The 18585-nt window shown below is 36.9% G+C and overlaps 1 protein-coding gene across 1 annotated transcript; it reads left to right on the top strand.

Annotated features, from left to right (window-relative positions):
• Positions 1-1797: 1797 nt before the first annotated feature.
• Positions 1798-2743, top strand: LOC118857976 (olfactory receptor 11A1-like). Its single transcript, XM_036768422.1, is given in 2 exon segments — positions 1798-2513; positions 2515-2743. Coding segments are annotated over 2 exon segments (945 nt in total).
• The last annotated feature ends 15842 nt before the right edge of the window (positions 2744-18585 follow it).

Here is an 18585-nt window from a genome sequence, read left to right as displayed (position 1 = left end):
TTCATTCAGCATCAGTTCATGTAAGTCTTTCTAGGTTTTTCTGAAATCGGCCAGCTCATTTCTTATAGCACAATAGTATTTTATTACATTCATATACCACAACCTGTTCAGCCATTCCCCAATCGATGAGCATCCCCTCAATTTTCAATTCTTTGCCACCACAAAAAATTATTTTTGTACATGTGGGTCCGTTTCCCTTTTTTATGATCTCTTTGGGATACAGACTTAGTAGTGGTAGTGCTGGATCAAAGGGTATGCACCTTTTAATAGCCCTTTGGGCATAGTTCCAAATTGGATCAGGTCACAACTCTATCAACAACGAATTAGTGTTCCAGTTTTCAAACATCTTCTCCAACACTTATCATTTTCCTTTTTTTTTTGTCATATGAGACAATCTGATAGATGTGAAGTAGTACCTCAGAGTTGTTTTAATTTGCATTTCTCTAATCAATAATGTTTTAGTACATTTTTCATATGACTATAGATAGCTTTAATTTCTTCATCTGAAAACTGCTTGTTCATATCCTTTGACTATTTATCAATTGGAAAATGCCTTGTATTCTTATAAATTTGATTCAGTTCTCTCTATATTTTAGAAATGAGGCCTTTATCAAAAGATGCTGGCTGTGAAAATTGTTTCCAAGCTTTCTGATTTCCTTCTAATCTTGGTTGCATTGGCTTTGTTTAGAACCTATGTTTTTGAGGACCTAGGGTTAGACTCACTGAATACAATAGAAGAGACTGCAGGATAACCTAGCAAACAAGGTGGGATACAGTATTATGGGGAATAACTTTTCAGAAAATCTGAGATTTTAGGGGGAGGCTATCATGACATCATTTAGTTATTGCCTTAACTCATTCAATGAACCCCATCTTCATTATCTCCAACAAGAGGGCTTCTAATCTATGTAAAGTTGTAGGCAATTCTGGGTCATTTAAAATGAATTAGCAAGGGAGTGACATACTCAAAGTAATATTTAAGGGAAATCAGTCTGGAAGTGAATGAAGGATAGTCTGGAGATGATTTGAGGACTACTGCAATAACCCAGGTACGAATCTTAGGGCCTAGACTTAAAAGCAGTGGTAATAATAATAATAATAATAAAGCAACTAGGTTTTCAAAGTGCTTTGCGAATGTCTTATTTTATTCTCACAACAACCCAGGGAGGTAGGAACTATTATTATTTCCTCTTTACAGATGAAGAAACAGAGGCAGACAGAGGTTGAGAGACCATGCTCGGGGATATACCAGCTAGTGAGTGTCTGAGCTTAAATTTGAACTCAGGTCCCCTTGACTTCAGGTCAAATCCTCTATCCATTGGAAAGTAAGGAATATGAGAAATATTGCAAAGGGTGGGTTGACAGTATTGAGTGACTCAGGGAATTTAGGAGATGAAGTGAAAAGAAAAACCAAAGTTGATTCTATTATTTTGATTTTTGGCAACTGGAAGAAAAATGGTGCTATTTACAGAGATAGGCTAGTTGGGAAGGGAAACTCTTCTTTGGTGGAGGGGGCGATCCAATCCAATCCAACAAACATTATCAAATACCTACTGTGTGTAGATTCCAATGAACGCTGAGTCAAATTTTGACCATGCTGAATTTGAGACGCTAATTAGAAATGTTTACTGGGAATTTAGAAAAATGGAATGTATACATATAAAGATTCCTGAAAATCTATCCATTTTTTATTTCCCTAACCCCGCTAACTTCAGATCCAGACTCTTCAGGACATTCTGAGGTGCCCTGAAGCCTCCTCTCTGTGCTCATTAATTGGAAGCAGCTTGAATTGCCTTGATGGAAACCACTTTCACCAGGAATCAATCTATCATCACAGAGTTTGTTCTCCTTGGTTTCTCTGAGCTTCTTGACCAGTACTTCCTCTTCTTCATTTTCTCCACCACTGTCTATTTAAGCACTATCCTGGGGAACATGCTGATTATAGTGGCTGTGGTCAGCTCCCCAGCGCTCCACATGCCCATGTATTTCTTCTTGGCCAATCTCTCTTTCCTAGAGATACTCTACACTTCCACAGTAGTGCCGAAGATGCTAGCGGGTTTCTTGAGGAAGGAGGTCATCTCCCTAGCTGGTTGCTTGCTCCAGTTCTTTATTTTTGGCTCCCTCGTAACAACTGAATGTTTCCTTCTGGCTATCATGGCCTATGACCGATACCTGGCCATTTGCTACCCACTCCATTATTCTCTTCTGATGGGATCCAAGCATTGTGTGGGTCTGGTGGTCACAGCATGGCTATCTGGTTTTGCAGTGGGTAGCCCAATTATAACTCTGATGGCAAAGCTAAAGTTCTGTGGCTCCAACCACATCAACCACTTTTATTGTGATTTCATGCCTGTGGTGGGACTAGCCTGCTCTGATTCCCAGGTGCAAGCAACAACATTCATCCTCTCTGTAATCTGCATTACTATTCCATTTGGTTTGATCCTGACTTCTTATGCCCGCATCCTTGTGGCTGTGATAAAAGTACCCACAGGTGCTGGGCGAAGAAAGGCCTTCTACATGTTCATCCCATCTAGCTGTGGTGTCCACTTTCTATGGGACACTTACAGTCATGTATATAACACCCTCTGTTGTTCACTCCAAGCTTCTCTCTAAGGTATTTGCTTTGCTCTACACTGTGGTCACCCCCATCTTTAATCCTGTGATCTACACCCTAAGGAACAAAGAGGTCCATCAGGTTCTCAAGAAACTGCTTTGCAATAAACAATATGGTAGCTCATCCTGAAATGAGGGGCAATGGTAATTCTGTCCTGTCCTTTGGATGCTACCTCCAGTAAATCTTCCCTGAGTGTATGGGAGAAAAGATAATTTTGTCTAATTTGTACATTTTTGAGATTCTCCATTTTGTTGTTTTTCAGTTGTTTCAGTTGTGTCCAATTCTTTGTTACCTTATTGGGGGTTTTCTTGGGAAAGATGCTGGAGCGGTTTGCCCTTTCCTTCTCCAGCTCATTTTACAGATGGGAAAACTAATACAAACAGGATTAAGTGAGTTGCCAGGGTCACACAGGTAGTGAGGCCAGATTTGAACTCAAGATGATTCTTCATGACTTCAGGCCTGGCACTCTATCTGCTGTGCCAAGTAGCTACCTTTAACAACTCTTTATCTGGGTAAATGACTTCCAATCAATAGGTCTGAGAAAACCTTATGCTTCTAGACCACTAGGCAGAGTTTCAAGGGGGCCGAGTTTAAATTCACTGTTTTATAATCTAACCTTGGAAAATGAAAAAAAAGTTTCCTAGATCACAAGGAACATTATTCCCCCACTAAGATTGTCCCACCTATTTTTTCAACCCAAAGTTATACTTAAACATTGTACCATTCTTCAAGCATGATTCATTTTCCATCAAGCTCAATTACTCCCCTATATTGTGCTTGCCCTTTTTTCTTTCCCTTTCCCTCAGTTGTCAGTTCAGTTCCTCCAAATTACTTTGTATCTATCTATATATATATATCTATGTATCTATGTCTATGATGCAAAAACCTCATTGCCATTTCATATCTTAATTCATATTTCTACCTTTGCAATTGAGATGTACTGAATATCATGTCTATATGTGTCGAATATTAAAAATATATCTATTATTCCTGGCTAGGGTAAACCCCTTTATATGGTAATGCAGGGATTGTGTTTACATTTTCTTAAGAGTGGTGGATAGTCTGTTGAATAGGAAAAGACTAAATCTTCTACCCCCCAAAACAACAGAAGTTTTTCTGGACACATCTATAAAAAAGTTGGTATGGATGGACTGACAGAGGTCAGAGACTCTGGAGTTTGCTATCAGGTGGATTATTAGTTTTATCTTTTTAGGATGACTGAATATAGGTGTCAAAAGGAAGTCTCTAGGTTGAGTAACTTTTATGTGTCTCTAACCTCCTGTATGGCATTTTGTTTCTTGAGGGAGATAAGGTTCTGAATCCTCACATATATCACTTCACTTATGTGGCTTGAATTTTTTTTTATTGATGTGTTATAGTTCAGAAAAACTTATTTTTGGGTGGGGGTTGGAGAGAAGGACCTAGTTTTTCTTATTCAACAAACTGCCTCCTCTATTTTCTTCTACTGCTACTTGGTACCTTTTCCCTCTTGCCTTGACCCTTTTTGGGAATCCTCCCGTGTGTGGAATCATCTGTGCACTCACTGTATTTATTACTCCCTCCTCCTCTCCCCATTTTGAGAAACTTCAAGGATTTGGTTGGGGAATTAGGATAACAAATAATGAGAGATATACGTGTAGCAGGGTGGTACGGTGTTCAAGGTCAGAGGAAGATGTTGGGTTGGGATAATGGCTTACCATTGCCATCTGCTTGCCAAAGCCATCAAGCTATCGAGTTCATTCACCTTGTTCTGTGATGGACTGAGACTAAATGTGGTAAGAGAACCCTGACAGTGAGTAGACATTGGAGACCAGGAAAAGCATCCCTTTTATGTTTTTCAGTTTGCACCAGTCCAAATACCATGCTGTGGGCTGAATCAGGGTCTGAGGCCCAGAATTCCTCAAAATTTTATGCTTCTTCATCTCAAGATTAACCCTGAAGGAAGCATGAAGACTTCTTTGAGCACTTGCAAGGCCTGTAGCCATGGGGAATTAAACAAAAGGTATTTCTTAGAATTCCTAGACTTAAAGCAGCTTTGGTATTGTCTGGGAAACCCTCATGTGTTTAGGAGAACATTAGGCTTCTAGATATTTGTTATGCATTCATTGGTTTATTGTTATTATTTGCCATTAACTTACTTTTCAATTCTATGCTAACAAAAAAAAAATTCTGCACAATATGTAAGTATATTTGTCTGCTTTTTTAAAGACCCAAGTCCATTATGCCAAGATCATGGGAATAGGACTCATTGAAATATAAGCAGGTTAGAAAGGAAGTGGAGTTCATCCATGAGTGGATAGGTGATCTTGATATGTTTTCTTTTTAAAGCTGGCAAATCTATAAATACACATGCTCCTTGATTACACGTCAGCACTGAATTATAGAGAAAGATGGAGCTAAGGAATTAAAGGTCACTGCCTCTGGGAACCATCGTAAGTGTGAAACTTACTCAGCACTTCTGCCCAATGGCTCATGCATAAGTTCCTAGGATGATCATGGGCCTCAGTACCTAGTTTTTATTTATTTATTTTTGCTCATTAGGTAAATGGCTGTCTCAATGACACTTCATGCCTAAACTAGAAATTTCCAATTTCCTAATAAATTTATATCTCCCCATTTGTGACCTCAGATGTGGAAATCAATCATACCATCTGAGTAGGACTCTCTTCCTTCTTATTGTATATCTGAATTACCTGAGAGATCCTGAAGCATGGAGTGAAGATGGATCTAGGAATGCCAATAAAAGCTTGGTGTAACTATGCACCAAATCTTGAGAATAGCTTCTTGAAAGTCTGTTAGTTTAGAGGTGCAAGCTGTTATCAAACAGTTTTTTGTGTGTGGCTATATGGTGGTGGTGGTGAATTGAGGTGGCCCTAGTATCCTTTCTTTGGCTTCCCTCTTTTCTTGTTCATCTTCCCTGTTTATCAAGGTTCCCTTGAATGTTTCCAGTCAAGCTATGTGACTGTCCCTTAGGTTCCCCAAATAAAAGGCCCTTTTGCTTTCAACACTGACTGTCATGTATAGATTTTTCTGTGGAGACTCTTTAAGACCTAGCAATGGACACAACAGGGACACAATCAGAACCTGAAGGTTTTAAATGAAAATGCTAACTGAAATGATACATTGACTATAAGCTTATTAATACTAAAGTCAAATCAGTTGTTAAGTGCAAGTCATTAATATCAGTCCTTTCTGTTTTGAAAAGGAATTACAAAAACAATCATTCATTGAATATTTTGCAAAGCACTTTTCTAGGCTTTGGGGCAGGTACAAAGATACATAACATATTGTCCATGCACTCAGGAAAAAAGACATCGAGTCCTTGAAGTTAACCTTCCAGCAAATAGGAAAATGGTTACAGAAAGAAGAAGCTGCTTGAGGTCTTACTTATTTTTGGTGTGTTATCTGTGGGATACGATGGGCTAAAATGCTCTAAATATGATTGCCTTTAGTGAAAAATAGGTTTTATGAATATCTGCATATTTGAATAGAGGCACTGAATATAAGCTAAGATAGCTAATTGGAAATTCTTAAATGGCAAAAGAGTCACCATATTTGAGTCAGTTCCTGGGTGGACTCTGTATATAAATCAGTGGATGAGCTGAATTTAAGAAACATTATGAAGATCACCTTTGATTGTAGCTATTTGTATATTTCTCCTCCTTCTCCTCCTCTTCCTCTTTCATCAGTAAGTTCCTAGAGAGTATGGAGGATATAGGTCTATTATGCTCTATTGTACTTAGTATAGGGCTTTGTACCTTAGTAGCTTAAAAACATTCCTTGAAAGAATTAATGATTAGTTAATGACTCTTCCAGGCTGCAATGTTGGGCTTCTGAGACTTTCAAGACACAGAAGAACATTCTTGGTGTAGCACCACCTCTAGACCAACTCCCCAAACTTGGCACTTGTAGATTTGTAGGTTGGATCCCCAATGTGTGTGTGTGTGTGTGTGTGTGTGTGTGTGTGTGTACATACATACAGACATACATATACATTCATACACACACACTTATATATCACACACACATATATTAGAAATTTTGGATTTTGGCTGTAACATTCCTGGGTGTTTCAGTTTCAGACTTATTTCAGGGGATTATTGATGATTTTTTCCTGTTTTCACATTGTCCTCTGGTTCTAATAAATTTGGACTATTTTCATAAAATATGGCATCTAGGTGTTTTTGTTGTTATTTATGATTTATAAAGCATCTGATGATTTTTTAGTTATCTTTCCTTCATTTAAAAAATATTTGCTATCTTATGTTTTCTTCAAGTTTTCAATCTTTTGACTGTGAGCTAATGGTTCTTGTTTTTTTTATGGACTCACTAAGTTCTATTTGCTCCATTCTGTTTTTTAGAGTTTGTTACTCTCATTAAGTTTTCCACTTTCTGTTCTAAGGTGCTGATATTCTTTTCACTTTTTTCCCTCAAACTATCATTTTATTACTCATTTTAGTTTTTCATTTGTTCCAGGTACTTTTCCCTGTCTCTGTGGCTCTATTCATAGTTGTTTTGGTTTTACTCTCGGTATCTGGGATTACCACTTGGCTTTCTCTTAATCCATGCTTTTGCATCATTATGCTTAGTGTTTTCTTCTGTTTACTTATATTTTCAGCCTCAGTTCTTGGATTCCATTATTGTTTTGTGTTTGGATTTACTTTGTGTTTGTAGACTGGATGCTGACTCTGATATTCATTGTAACAACAATGTTACTAGCAGCTGCTATGGGGGTAAAAGACCAACAGCAAGAGCACACAGAAAGGCTGGTGGCACAGATCCTTGATCTGATTTTCTAAGGGAAGCAACTTTAAGGGGCTTACAACCTCACTTTAATCAAACATGCATATATCATTCACTTAGTTCAGGGGGAAAAGCCAGCATCCCTAACTTCAGAGCAAATACAAACAGAAATTACAAACACAGAAAAAATATAAACAGAGCAAATAACACAAACCAGTAGACAGGCTTCTAGCTGTCTGTCTGACCTCTGGGTTTTCAAAGCCAGGGGGCCTCCTTTGGCTACCCAGGGTCTCATTGTCAACACTCTTCCAATGAGTGTGCCTCCAAAGGCAAAATTCTAACCTCTGAGTTTATATACCCTTCTTCAGGGTCAAAGGGTGTCACAACCATGCAACTCAAACCCATGTGACTTAGGCCTTCCCTTGACATACGCAGGTCAAAGACTCCCGATTCAATCAAAGATTGAATAATCAAATAATCAGATTCCTTAGTGCTGAGAAGCACTCCAAAACAAAGGCAACAAAAAGTCCACTTTGCTTGCCATTACATTTGAAAGGCAAGACTAAAAAAAGGTATTTGATTGCCTTAGCATTCTAAAAGAAAAAACAAAAAAGTCCCCCCCCCCCCAATTACCATAACATTCATCTGGATGTAGTGGCTACTATTAAATTCTACTCCCTATCTCAACACTTGGCTTATGTTTCAATCTCTTGGTGGTCTGCAGCAGCTCTTCACCTCCATTAGTCTATGTCTTCTTCTCTTTACATGATACCAAGTTAGGAGTTGCTTCTATCTCCTGTTCTGTTCTAGTGGGATACTAGAGATTATTCTGGTCTTAGGCATCCCTAAATAACATCCTCTTTTCTAGAACCTAGAAACCAAGTTCCCTCTCTATTGATGTTCCTCTTAATGTCCTGAGGAGTGCATGGTTGAGTTCAATATTCTTGCACAATAGTCTATGGGAGTTGGTTCTATCTCTCACTCGTGTTACGATGGGCTCAGATTGAGGTGTGGCTTCAGATATCTTATTTATGTCTTATAACCTCTTCTATTCCATTTAGAGATGCAGCTATATTCTGGACTATTTTGTGAGACCTTAAACTGACTTCCCTGTAATAGCTCCTCTCTCTGCTTCTTCTGGCTTTCACTTTACCTGAATTCATGCTGGAGTGGGGAGGATAGATAACACTTGAATGTCACTCTCACCTGAACTGGTCAAAGGTGGGAAGAATACATATACAGAGTTGGGTATGGAAACACAAATCACTGAGAAGGGAAATAGGAAGGGGAATGAGAATAGGAGAAAGAGTAGATTAATGGAGTGATTTGTTCTATAGAAAAGAAACTCTTAAGGAGAGGTAGGAAAGTTAAAAAAGTATAAAACTATAGGATGGAGGGAAATAAACAATTAACAATCAGAAGTGTAAATGTGAATAAACTCTTCCATAAAATGGAAGATTATAGCTCAATGAGTTAGAAAGCAGATTCTAACAATATGTTCTTTAAAAGAAACACACTTTAAGCATAAAGTCACACAGTTAAAGTAAGGAGTTAGAGTAAAATTTATTATGCTTCATCTGAAGTAAAAAAGTAGGAATTGCAACCACAATTTCAGACACAGCAGCAGAAAAAAATACACAGTTAAAGGAGATTAAATAGGGAATCTACATTTTGCTAAAAGTTTCAGTGAATTAATATCAATACTAAACATATATAAAACAAATAGGTTGGCATCTAAACACTTAAAGGAAAAGTTAAATCACAGGGAGAAATATACAATAAAAATAATAATGGGGACATAATTTTATTCTTTTCAAAGCCAAATACACCTAAATAAAAAACAATAACAAAGAAGAAGAAAAAGAAATAAAGAAGCTGAATAGAATTTTGGAGAAGTTAAATATGATAGACCTTTGGAGATTACATAATCGGAATAGAAAGGGGTATACGTATTTCTCATGTGTGAATAACACCTTCACAAAAATTAAAAATATATTAAACATAAAAACTATGCAGACAGTTGCAGAGAACCCGAAATATCAAACACATCTTTTATGGACCGTAGTAGAATAAAAAATATATTCAATAAAGGACTGCTCATGAAAGGATTAAAATCAATTGGAGATTAAGTAACTTAATCCTAAAGAATGGGTATGTCAAAGAACAAATCATGGAATCATCAATAATTCCATGAAATATAATTACAGCAATGAGACAATATGCCAAATATTTTGGCATGCAGCTAAAACAGTTATTAGGGGAAAATGTATATCTTTAAGCATATCATTCAATAAAGTTGTGAAAGAGTAAATCAATGAATTGAGCATTCAAAAACCCAACAAACCAACATAAAAAAGACAACAAATTAACAATGCCCAATCAAGTACCAAAATAGAAAATTTGAAAATCAAAGAAGATATTAACAAAAATTGAAAGCAAAGGAAGCCATCAGATTGGCTAACTTAATTATAAGGAGGAAACCAAATTATTAGTATAAAAATGTAAAACATAAATATTAGTATAAAAATGCTAAAAGGTGAATTTACAACCAATGAAAAAGCATTTAAGAAACTATTACTATTTATGAACTTTTTTTTGCCAAATTGTGTTAATAAAAATGAAAACCTAAATGAAATAGATGAATGCTGATAAAATATAAAAAGACCAGACTAACAGAACAAGAAACAGAGAACTTAAATAACAAATACTTAGAAAAAGAAATCAAACAAACCATAAATGAGCTCTCAAAGAAAAAAAACCCCAGGATTAGATGGATTTAAAAACAAATTCTAACAAGCATTTAATTTCAGTGGTTTGAAAAAATGAAAAGGGGGTGTCCTATGATGTAAATTCTTTCTATGATGTAAATATGGTCTTGATACCTAAACTATTGTGGGTCAAAACAGAGGAAGTAAATTATAGACAATATTATTAATGAATATTGATATAAACATTTACAATAAAATATATTATAGCAACATATCATAAATACGTGCTAAAGAAACTGTAGCAACGCATAAGATTATGTATTCACGGGGGCGGAGCCAAGATGGCGGCTGGTAAGCAGGGACTAGAGTGAGCTCCGTACCCGAGTCCCTCCAAAAACCTATAAAAAATGGCTCTGAACCAATTCTAGAATGGCAGAACCCACAGAACAGCAGAGGGAAGCAGGGCTCCAGCCCAGGACAGCCTGGATGGTCTCTGGGTGAGGTCTATTCCACACGGAGCTCGGAGCTGGGAGCTGGGAGCTGGGAGCTGGGAACGGAGTGGAGCAGAGCCCAGCCTGAGCGGCGTGGACCATCCAGACCAGAAGCCGGGCGGAGGGGGCCCTAGCGCCCTGAATATGTGAGCTGCAGCAGTTACCAGACACCTTGACCCACAAACACCAAAGACTGCAGAGAAGGTTAGTGGGAAAAGCTGCGGGAGTGGAAGGAGTTCCCGGTTAGGCTTCCAGCCCCAGGGGCAGCGGAGGTGGGGCAGCTACAGCTGTTGTTACTTCCGGCTCCAGGCCCACCTGGTGGGAGGAATTAAGTGGCGGATCATAGCAGGAGTGCAACAGCCTGCTGAAGATCTAAGCCCAGTCTGGACTGGGGGTTCTTGGGGAAGGAGTAGTGCGGGTCTGACAGAGCTGGCACCTCCTCCCCAAACGTGGAACATAGAACTCGTTATTCTACAAGCAGTCATACCCCACTGAAAAACTCAAGGGTCAAGTTAGTTGGTTGGGAATATGGCCAGGCAGCGAAAATGCACCCAGATTCAGTCTCAGACTTTGGATTATTTCTTTGGTGACAAACAAGATCAAAACATACAGCCTAAAGAAGACAACAAAGTCATAGAGCCTACAACAAAAGCCTCCAAGAAAAACATGAACTGGCCCCAGGCCATAGAAGAACTCAAAAAGGATTTGGAAAAGCAAGTTAGAGAAGTAGAGGAAAAATTGGGAAGAGAAATGAGAAGGATGCGAGAAAACCATGAAAAACAAGTCAATGACTTGCTAAAGGAGACCTGAAAAAATACTGAAAAATACACTGAAAAAAACAACACCTTAAAAAACAGACTAACTCAAATGGCAAAAGAGCTCCAAAAAGCCAATGAGGAGAAGAATGCCTTGAAAGGCAGAATTAGCCAAATGGAAAAGGAGGTCCAAAAGACCACTGAAGAAAATACTACTTTAGAAATTAGATTGGAGCAAGTGGAAGCTAGTGACTTTATGAGAAATCAGGATATTATAAAACAGAACCAAAGGAATGAAAAAATGGAAGATAATGTCAAATATCTCATTGGAAAAACCACTGACCTGGAAAATAGATCCAGAAGAGATAATTTAAAAATTATTGGACTACCTGAAAGCCATGATCAAAAAAAGAGCCTAGATACCATCTTTCAAGAAATTATCAAGGAGAACTGCCCTGATATTCTAGAGCCACAGGGCAAAATAGAAATTGAAAGAATCCATCGATCGCCTCCTCAAATAGATCCCAAAAAGAAATCTCCTAGGAATATTGTTGCCAAATTCCAGAGCTCCCAGATCAAGGAGAAAATACTGCAAGCAGCCAGAAAGAAACAATTTGAGTATTGTGGAAACCCAATCAGAATAACCCAAGATCTGGCAGCTTCTACATTAAGAGATCGAAGGGCTTGGAATGCGATATTCCAGAGGTCAATGGAGCTAGGATTAAAACCTAGAATCACCTACCCAGCAAAACTGAGTATCATGTTCCAAGGCAAAATATGGATTTTCAATAAAATAGAGGACTTTCAAGCTTTCTCAGTGAAAAGACCAGAACTGAATAGAAAATTTGACTTTCAAACACAAGAATCAAGAGAAGCATGAAAAGGTAATCAAGAAATGGAAATTGCAAGGGACTTACTAAAGTTGAACTGTTTTGTTTACATTCCTACATGGAAAGATGATGTGTATGATTCATGAGACCTCAGTATTAGGGTAGTTGAAGGGAATATTCATGTATATATGTTTATGTATATATATAAGTGAATGTGTATGTATGTATCTATGTGTATATGTATGCATATGTATGTATGTATATATATATGTGTGTGTGTTTTTATGTATATATATATATATACATATATATACATGTAAAAGAGAGAGAGCAGACACAGGGTGAGTTGAAGATGAAGGGAAGATATCTAAAAGAAATAAAAGGAAATTAAGGGATGAGAGAGCAACATACTGAGAGAGGAAGATAGGGAGAGATAGAAAGGGGTGGATTATCTCGCATAAAGGTGGCAAGAGGAAGCAGTTCTGTGGGAGGAGGGGAGAGGGCAGGTGAGGGGGGAATGAGTGAACCTTGCTCTCATCAGATTTGGCCTGAGGGGGAATACCATACATACTCAGTTGGGTATATTACCCCACAGGAAAGAAGAGGGAGGAAGATAAAAACAAATAAATAAAAGGGGGGAGATGATGGAGGGGAGGGCAGATGGGGGTGGAGGTAATCAAAATAAACACTTTGGAAAGGGGACAGGGTCAAGGGAGAAAATTCAATAAAGCGGGATGGGTTGGGAAGGAGCAAAATGTAGTTAGCCTTTCACAACATGAGTATTGCGGAAGGGTTATACATAATGATACATGTGTGGCCTAGGTTGATTTGCTCAACTTCTTAGGGAGGGTGGGTGGGAAGGGAAGAGGGAAGAGAATTTGGAACTCAAAGTTTTAAAATCAGATGTTCAAAAACAAAAAAAGTTATTGCAGGCAACTAAAAAATAAGATACACAGGCAATGGGCGTAGAAATTTATCTTGCCTTACAAGAAAGGAAGGGAGAAGGGGATGAGAGGGGAGGGGGGTAATAGAGGGGAGGGCTGACTGGGGAACAGGGCAACCAGAATATAAGCCATCTTGGAGTGGGGGGGAGGGTAGAAATGGGGAGAAAATTTGTAATTCAAACTATTGTGAAAATCAATGCTGAAAACCAAATATGTTAAATAAATAAATAAATTTAAATTAAAAAAAAAGATTATGTATTCACTCTAATCAGGATGGATTTATGTCAGAAATGCAGGGCTAGTTTGACATTGGGAAAATTATAAACGTAATCAACAATATTGATAGCATGACCAACAAAAATAATATTAAATATTATAGATGCATAAAGAGCTTTTGACAAGATTAATACCTATTCTATTAGCATTAGGAAGCATAAGGAGAAATGGATCTTTCCTTAATATTATATGCAATATCTATTTAAAACCAATAGCCAGCAATACATGAAATGGTGATAAACTAGAGACCTTACCAATATAGTCAACATAATCTTATAATTTCTTGCTATAGCAATAAGGCAAGAAAAAGAATACAGGGAATAAGCATAGATAAATCAGAAACAAAGCTGCCACTATTTGCAGGTGATATGATAGTTTACTTAGAGAACACTAAAGCATCAACTAAAACACTAGAGGAAACAATGGATGATTTCAGCACAGTTTATAAAATAAACTCATATAAACCATCAGCATTTTTGTCTGTTTTCAACAAAACATAGCAGGAAGAGATAGAGAAATTTCTTTTAAAATAACTACAGAAAGTTCAAAAGATAGGAGTCTATCTTTCAAGATACACAAACAAGGAACAATATGGACACAACTACAAATACTCTTTATACAAATAAAGACAAATCTAAATATATAGAGAAGTATCAATTGCTCAGGGGTTGACCAAGCCAATTTAATTAAGAAGACAATCCTGTTTAAACTAATTAATTTATTTGGTACCATATCAATAAATCTATTAAAGGATTACTTTGTAGAGCTAGAAAAAAATAATAACAAAATTCACTGGAAAGAAAAAAAAACCCAAGAATCTCAATAGAATTAATGTAATATCTGAGGAGGAAGGGAGCCTAGTAGTGCTAGATCTCAAGACATTCTACATAGCAGTAATCGCCAAAACAATTAGGTACCAAGAAATAGAGGGTTTATCAGTAGAACAGGTTAGATATAAAATACACAGCAGCAAATGAGTACAATATTCTAGTATTTGATAAATAATCATTGTTACTGTCAAAGGTTTATAAAAAAACAAGTCTGATGAATTCAAAAATCTGTTTTGTAGCAAATCTCTTATGAAAGTTCCATTTTTAAAATATGTAGAGAATGGATTCAAATTTGTAAGAATAAAGCTGAATCTCTAATTGAAAAATGGTTAAAAGATATGAATAGACAGTTTTCAAAGGAAGAAATCCAAGCTATCAAAAGCTGTATTAAAATGTTTTAAATCACTAATAGTTGATACAACTCTGAGGTTTTACCTCATACACATCATATTGGCAAAATTTACAAAAAAGGAAAATGACAAATGTAGGAGAAGCCATGGGATAAAAGGTAATTAGTATACTGTTAGTGTAGCTGTGAACTGACCTACCTAGCCATTGTGCAAGTGATTTATATCTACGCCCCCCAAGCTATTAAGTTGGCTATTCCCTTTGATCCAGATCCTACTACTAAGTCTATATCCGAAAGAAATCAAAGAAAAAGGAAAAAGACTATCTACAAACCCAACAAGATATCATTACATGTATGTATATGTAGATATACATATATCTACACATCTCTCTATCTATGCATATATATACACACATACATAGATACATATGTCAGGAAAAAAAAAAGATTGGTTAGTAATATAGTGAGAAGGAGGGATAACCAATGTCAGTATTTTTTTTTATCCACATTATGTCAAGAATCTAGAGGACTGGACTTCTGTGGAGGATTTGGAGAAGGGTATGTATGAAAAGAGCTTTTAGGATAATAAGGCATAGTCTGATTATGATTTCCACCACTGGAGGGAGTAATAACCTCATTGATGAGATCAGAAATCCAACTATCTGAATAAATAATGAAAAACTTTCTAAAAATCAGATTTGCAATATATAAAATAAATCCACATAAATTAACAACATTTTTTGTTTATTACCAACAAAATCCAGAAAGGATAGATAGAAAGAGAAATTCTACTTTTCAAAAGCTCTTTATGCATCTATAATATTTAATATTGTTTTTGTTGGTCATGCTATCAATATTGTTGATTACGTTTATAATTTTCCTAATGTCAAACTAGCCCTGCATTTCTGACATAAATCCATCCTGATTAGAGTGAATACATGATCTTATGTGTTGCTACAATTTCTTTAGCATATCTTTATGATATGTTGCTATAATATATTTTATTGTAAATGTTCATATCAATATTCATTAATAATATTGTCTATAGTTTACTTCCTCTGTTTTGACCCACAATAGTTTAGGTATCAAGACCATATTTACATCATAGAAAGAATTTACATCATAGGACACCCCCCTTTCATTTTTTCAAACACTGAAATTAAAAGCTTGTAAGAATTTGTTTTTAAATCCATCTAACCCTGGGATATTTTTTTCATTCTATTTGAGAAACAAGGCCCTTATCAGAGATGCTTGCTGCAAAGATTTTTTCCCAGCTTCCTGATTTCTTTCTAATCTTCGTTGCATTGATTTTGTTTGCAAAAAAGCTTTTCAATTCAATATAATCAAAATATCTATTTTCTATTTTGTAATGCTATCTCTTGTTTGGTCATGAATTCTTCCCCTTCCCATAGTTCTGACAGGTAGACTGTCCCTTGCTCTTCCAATTTGCTTTCGGTGTCACTCTTTGTGTCCAAATCATGTCAAAGGTGTGTCATATCTAAATTTTCTAATAGTCTATTTACCTCCTTAGTTTCTTTCTTGTTTATTTTTTGTTTTGATTTTTCAAGTTCTGAGAGGGGACAATTGAGGTCCCCCACTAGTATAGTTTTGCTGTCTGTTTCTTCCTGTTACTCACTTAACTTTTCCTTTAAGAATTGGTATGCTATACCACTTGGTACATATATGTTCACTTAGTATTGATGTTGCTTCATTGTCTATGGTACCTTTTAGCAAGATGTAATTTACTTCCTTATCTCTTTTAATTAGGTCCATTTTTTTGCTTCTACTTTGTCTGAGATCAGGATTGCTACCACTGATTTTTTTTAAACTTCAGTTGAAGCATAATATATTCTGCTCCATCCCCTTACCTTTACTCTCGTTGTGTGCCTCTGCTTCAAGTGTGTTTCTTGTAAATAACATATTGTAGGATTTTGGTTTTTGATCCACTCTGCTATCTGCTTCCATTTTATGGGAGAGTTCATCCAATTCACATTACAGTTATGATTACTAACTTTGTATTTCCCTCCATCTTGTTCTTACTCCTATCCGTCCTCTTTCTCCTTTCACCCTCTCCCTCTTCACCAGTGTTTTGCCTGTCATAAGTCTACCACCTCTCCTGACCAGCCTTCCCTTCTCTCAGTTCCCTCCCCTTTACTTGATCTCCTTCCCTCCTACTTCCCTGTCAGGTAAGAGAGATTTCTATATTCAGCTGAGTGTGTTTATGATTCTCTTTTTGAGCCAATACTGATGAGAGTAAGGTTCAAGTGATGCTCATCACTCACCCTCATCTTCCCCTCCACTGTAATAGGTGTTTCTTGCCTCTTAATGTGAGATAATTCACCCCATTCTACCTCTCTCTTCCTTCTGCACCCATTGTACTCCTCTTTCTAATCTCTTAATTTTTTAATGTCATTCCCTCAAATTCACCTTACAGACAGAGGTACTATTAGTGATACAATTTTTAAAGAGTCACAAGTATCATTTTCCTATGTAGGGATGTAAATAGTTTAGCTCTACTGAATCCCTTATGTTTTCTTTCCACTTTTTAACTGTTTATGTTTCTCTTGGGTTTTGATATTGGAGTTTAAATTTTTGGTTTAGTTCTGGTCTTCTCCTTATGAAAGCTTGAAATCCTTCTATTTCATTGAATGACCATTTTTTCCCTTGATGTGTTATGCTGATTTTGCCAGGTAAGTGATTCTTGGTTGTAGTCCTGGCTCCTTTGCCTTCTGGAATATCATGTTCTATGACTTCCAATAATGTTGCAACTGTCAAGGTCTGTGTGTAGCAACAATCTGCTAGCAGCTACTGTGGCTATGTAAAACCCACCAACAACCAGCACACAGAGGGTTGCTAACACAGGTTCTTTGATCTGCTTTACTAAGGAAAGAAACTTTAAGGGGTTAAAATCTTACTTACACATGCAAATATAACTCATTTAGTTCAGGAGGAAAAGCCAGAAACCTGAATTTCAGAGCAAATACCAATAAATTACAAACATCAGCAGACAGACCTTGTCTGATTCAAATCTCAATTCACAGTTACCAGGAAAGCATCAACATCTGGGTTTACAAGCTGAGGGGCTCTTAATGACAGCTACCCAGAGTCTCTTCAAGTCACACCCCACCCTTCCAGTGAGTGAGAGCCCCAAACAAAACATCTGGGTTTCTTCAAAACCAGGGGGCTCCTTAACAGCTGCCCAGAGTCTCCACACCAATACTCTTCCAATGAGTGAGAGCCCCAAGGGAAAACACCAACCTCCCAGTTTATATATTCTGTTCAGGGTCAAAGGGTATCACAACATGCCACTAAAACCCATGTGACCTAAAAGTGTCAAAAACATGTGACTCAAACCTATGCAAACCAGGCTTTCCCTTGAGGCAAGGAGGTCATCAAAGACTCCTGATCCAATCAAGGAAACAAAGGTTGGACTCTTCAAGGGCACTTGATTAAATAAGTGCTAAAAGAGAAAAGAGTAAAAGACAGTCCCACCTTAATTACTGATACACTGTGTTACCCTGATTATGACTCCCCCATATTGGAATTGTTTCGTTCTGGCCACCTGTAGTATTTTTCGCTTGACCAGATAGTTCTGAAATTTGGCTATACTGTTCCTTGGAGTTTTTGTTTTGGGATCTGTGTCCTGAGGTGATTGGTAGATTATTTCAATGCCTGTTTTGCCCAAGACAAATTCCTTGATAGTTTCTTTAAAGATGCTATCGTGGTCCTCCTTTTGATTATGGCTTTCATGTAGTCCAATGATTCAATATACTGTCTCTCCTATATCTATTTTCCGGGTCGTTTTTTTTCCCATGAGGTATTTTACATATTCTTTCATTTTTTTTTGGAATTTGTTTGATTGATTTTTGATGTCTCATAGAGTCATTAGTTCCCACTTTCCCAATTTTAACTTTTAAGTGTTGTTTTCCTCAATTAGCTTTTGTACTTTCTTTTCCATTTGGGCATTTGTACTCCTTAAGGAACTGTTTTCTTCAGCGGATTTTTGTGTCTCCTTTTCCATTTGGCCAATTCTACTTTTTAATCA

Source organism: Trichosurus vulpecula, chromosome 7 (assembly GCF_011100635.1).
Source record: "Trichosurus vulpecula isolate mTriVul1 chromosome 7, mTriVul1.pri, whole genome shotgun sequence".
NCBI lineage: Eukaryota > Metazoa > Chordata > Mammalia > Diprotodontia > Phalangeridae > Trichosurus > Trichosurus vulpecula.
This window is presented reverse-complemented; position numbering and strand designations above follow the sequence as displayed.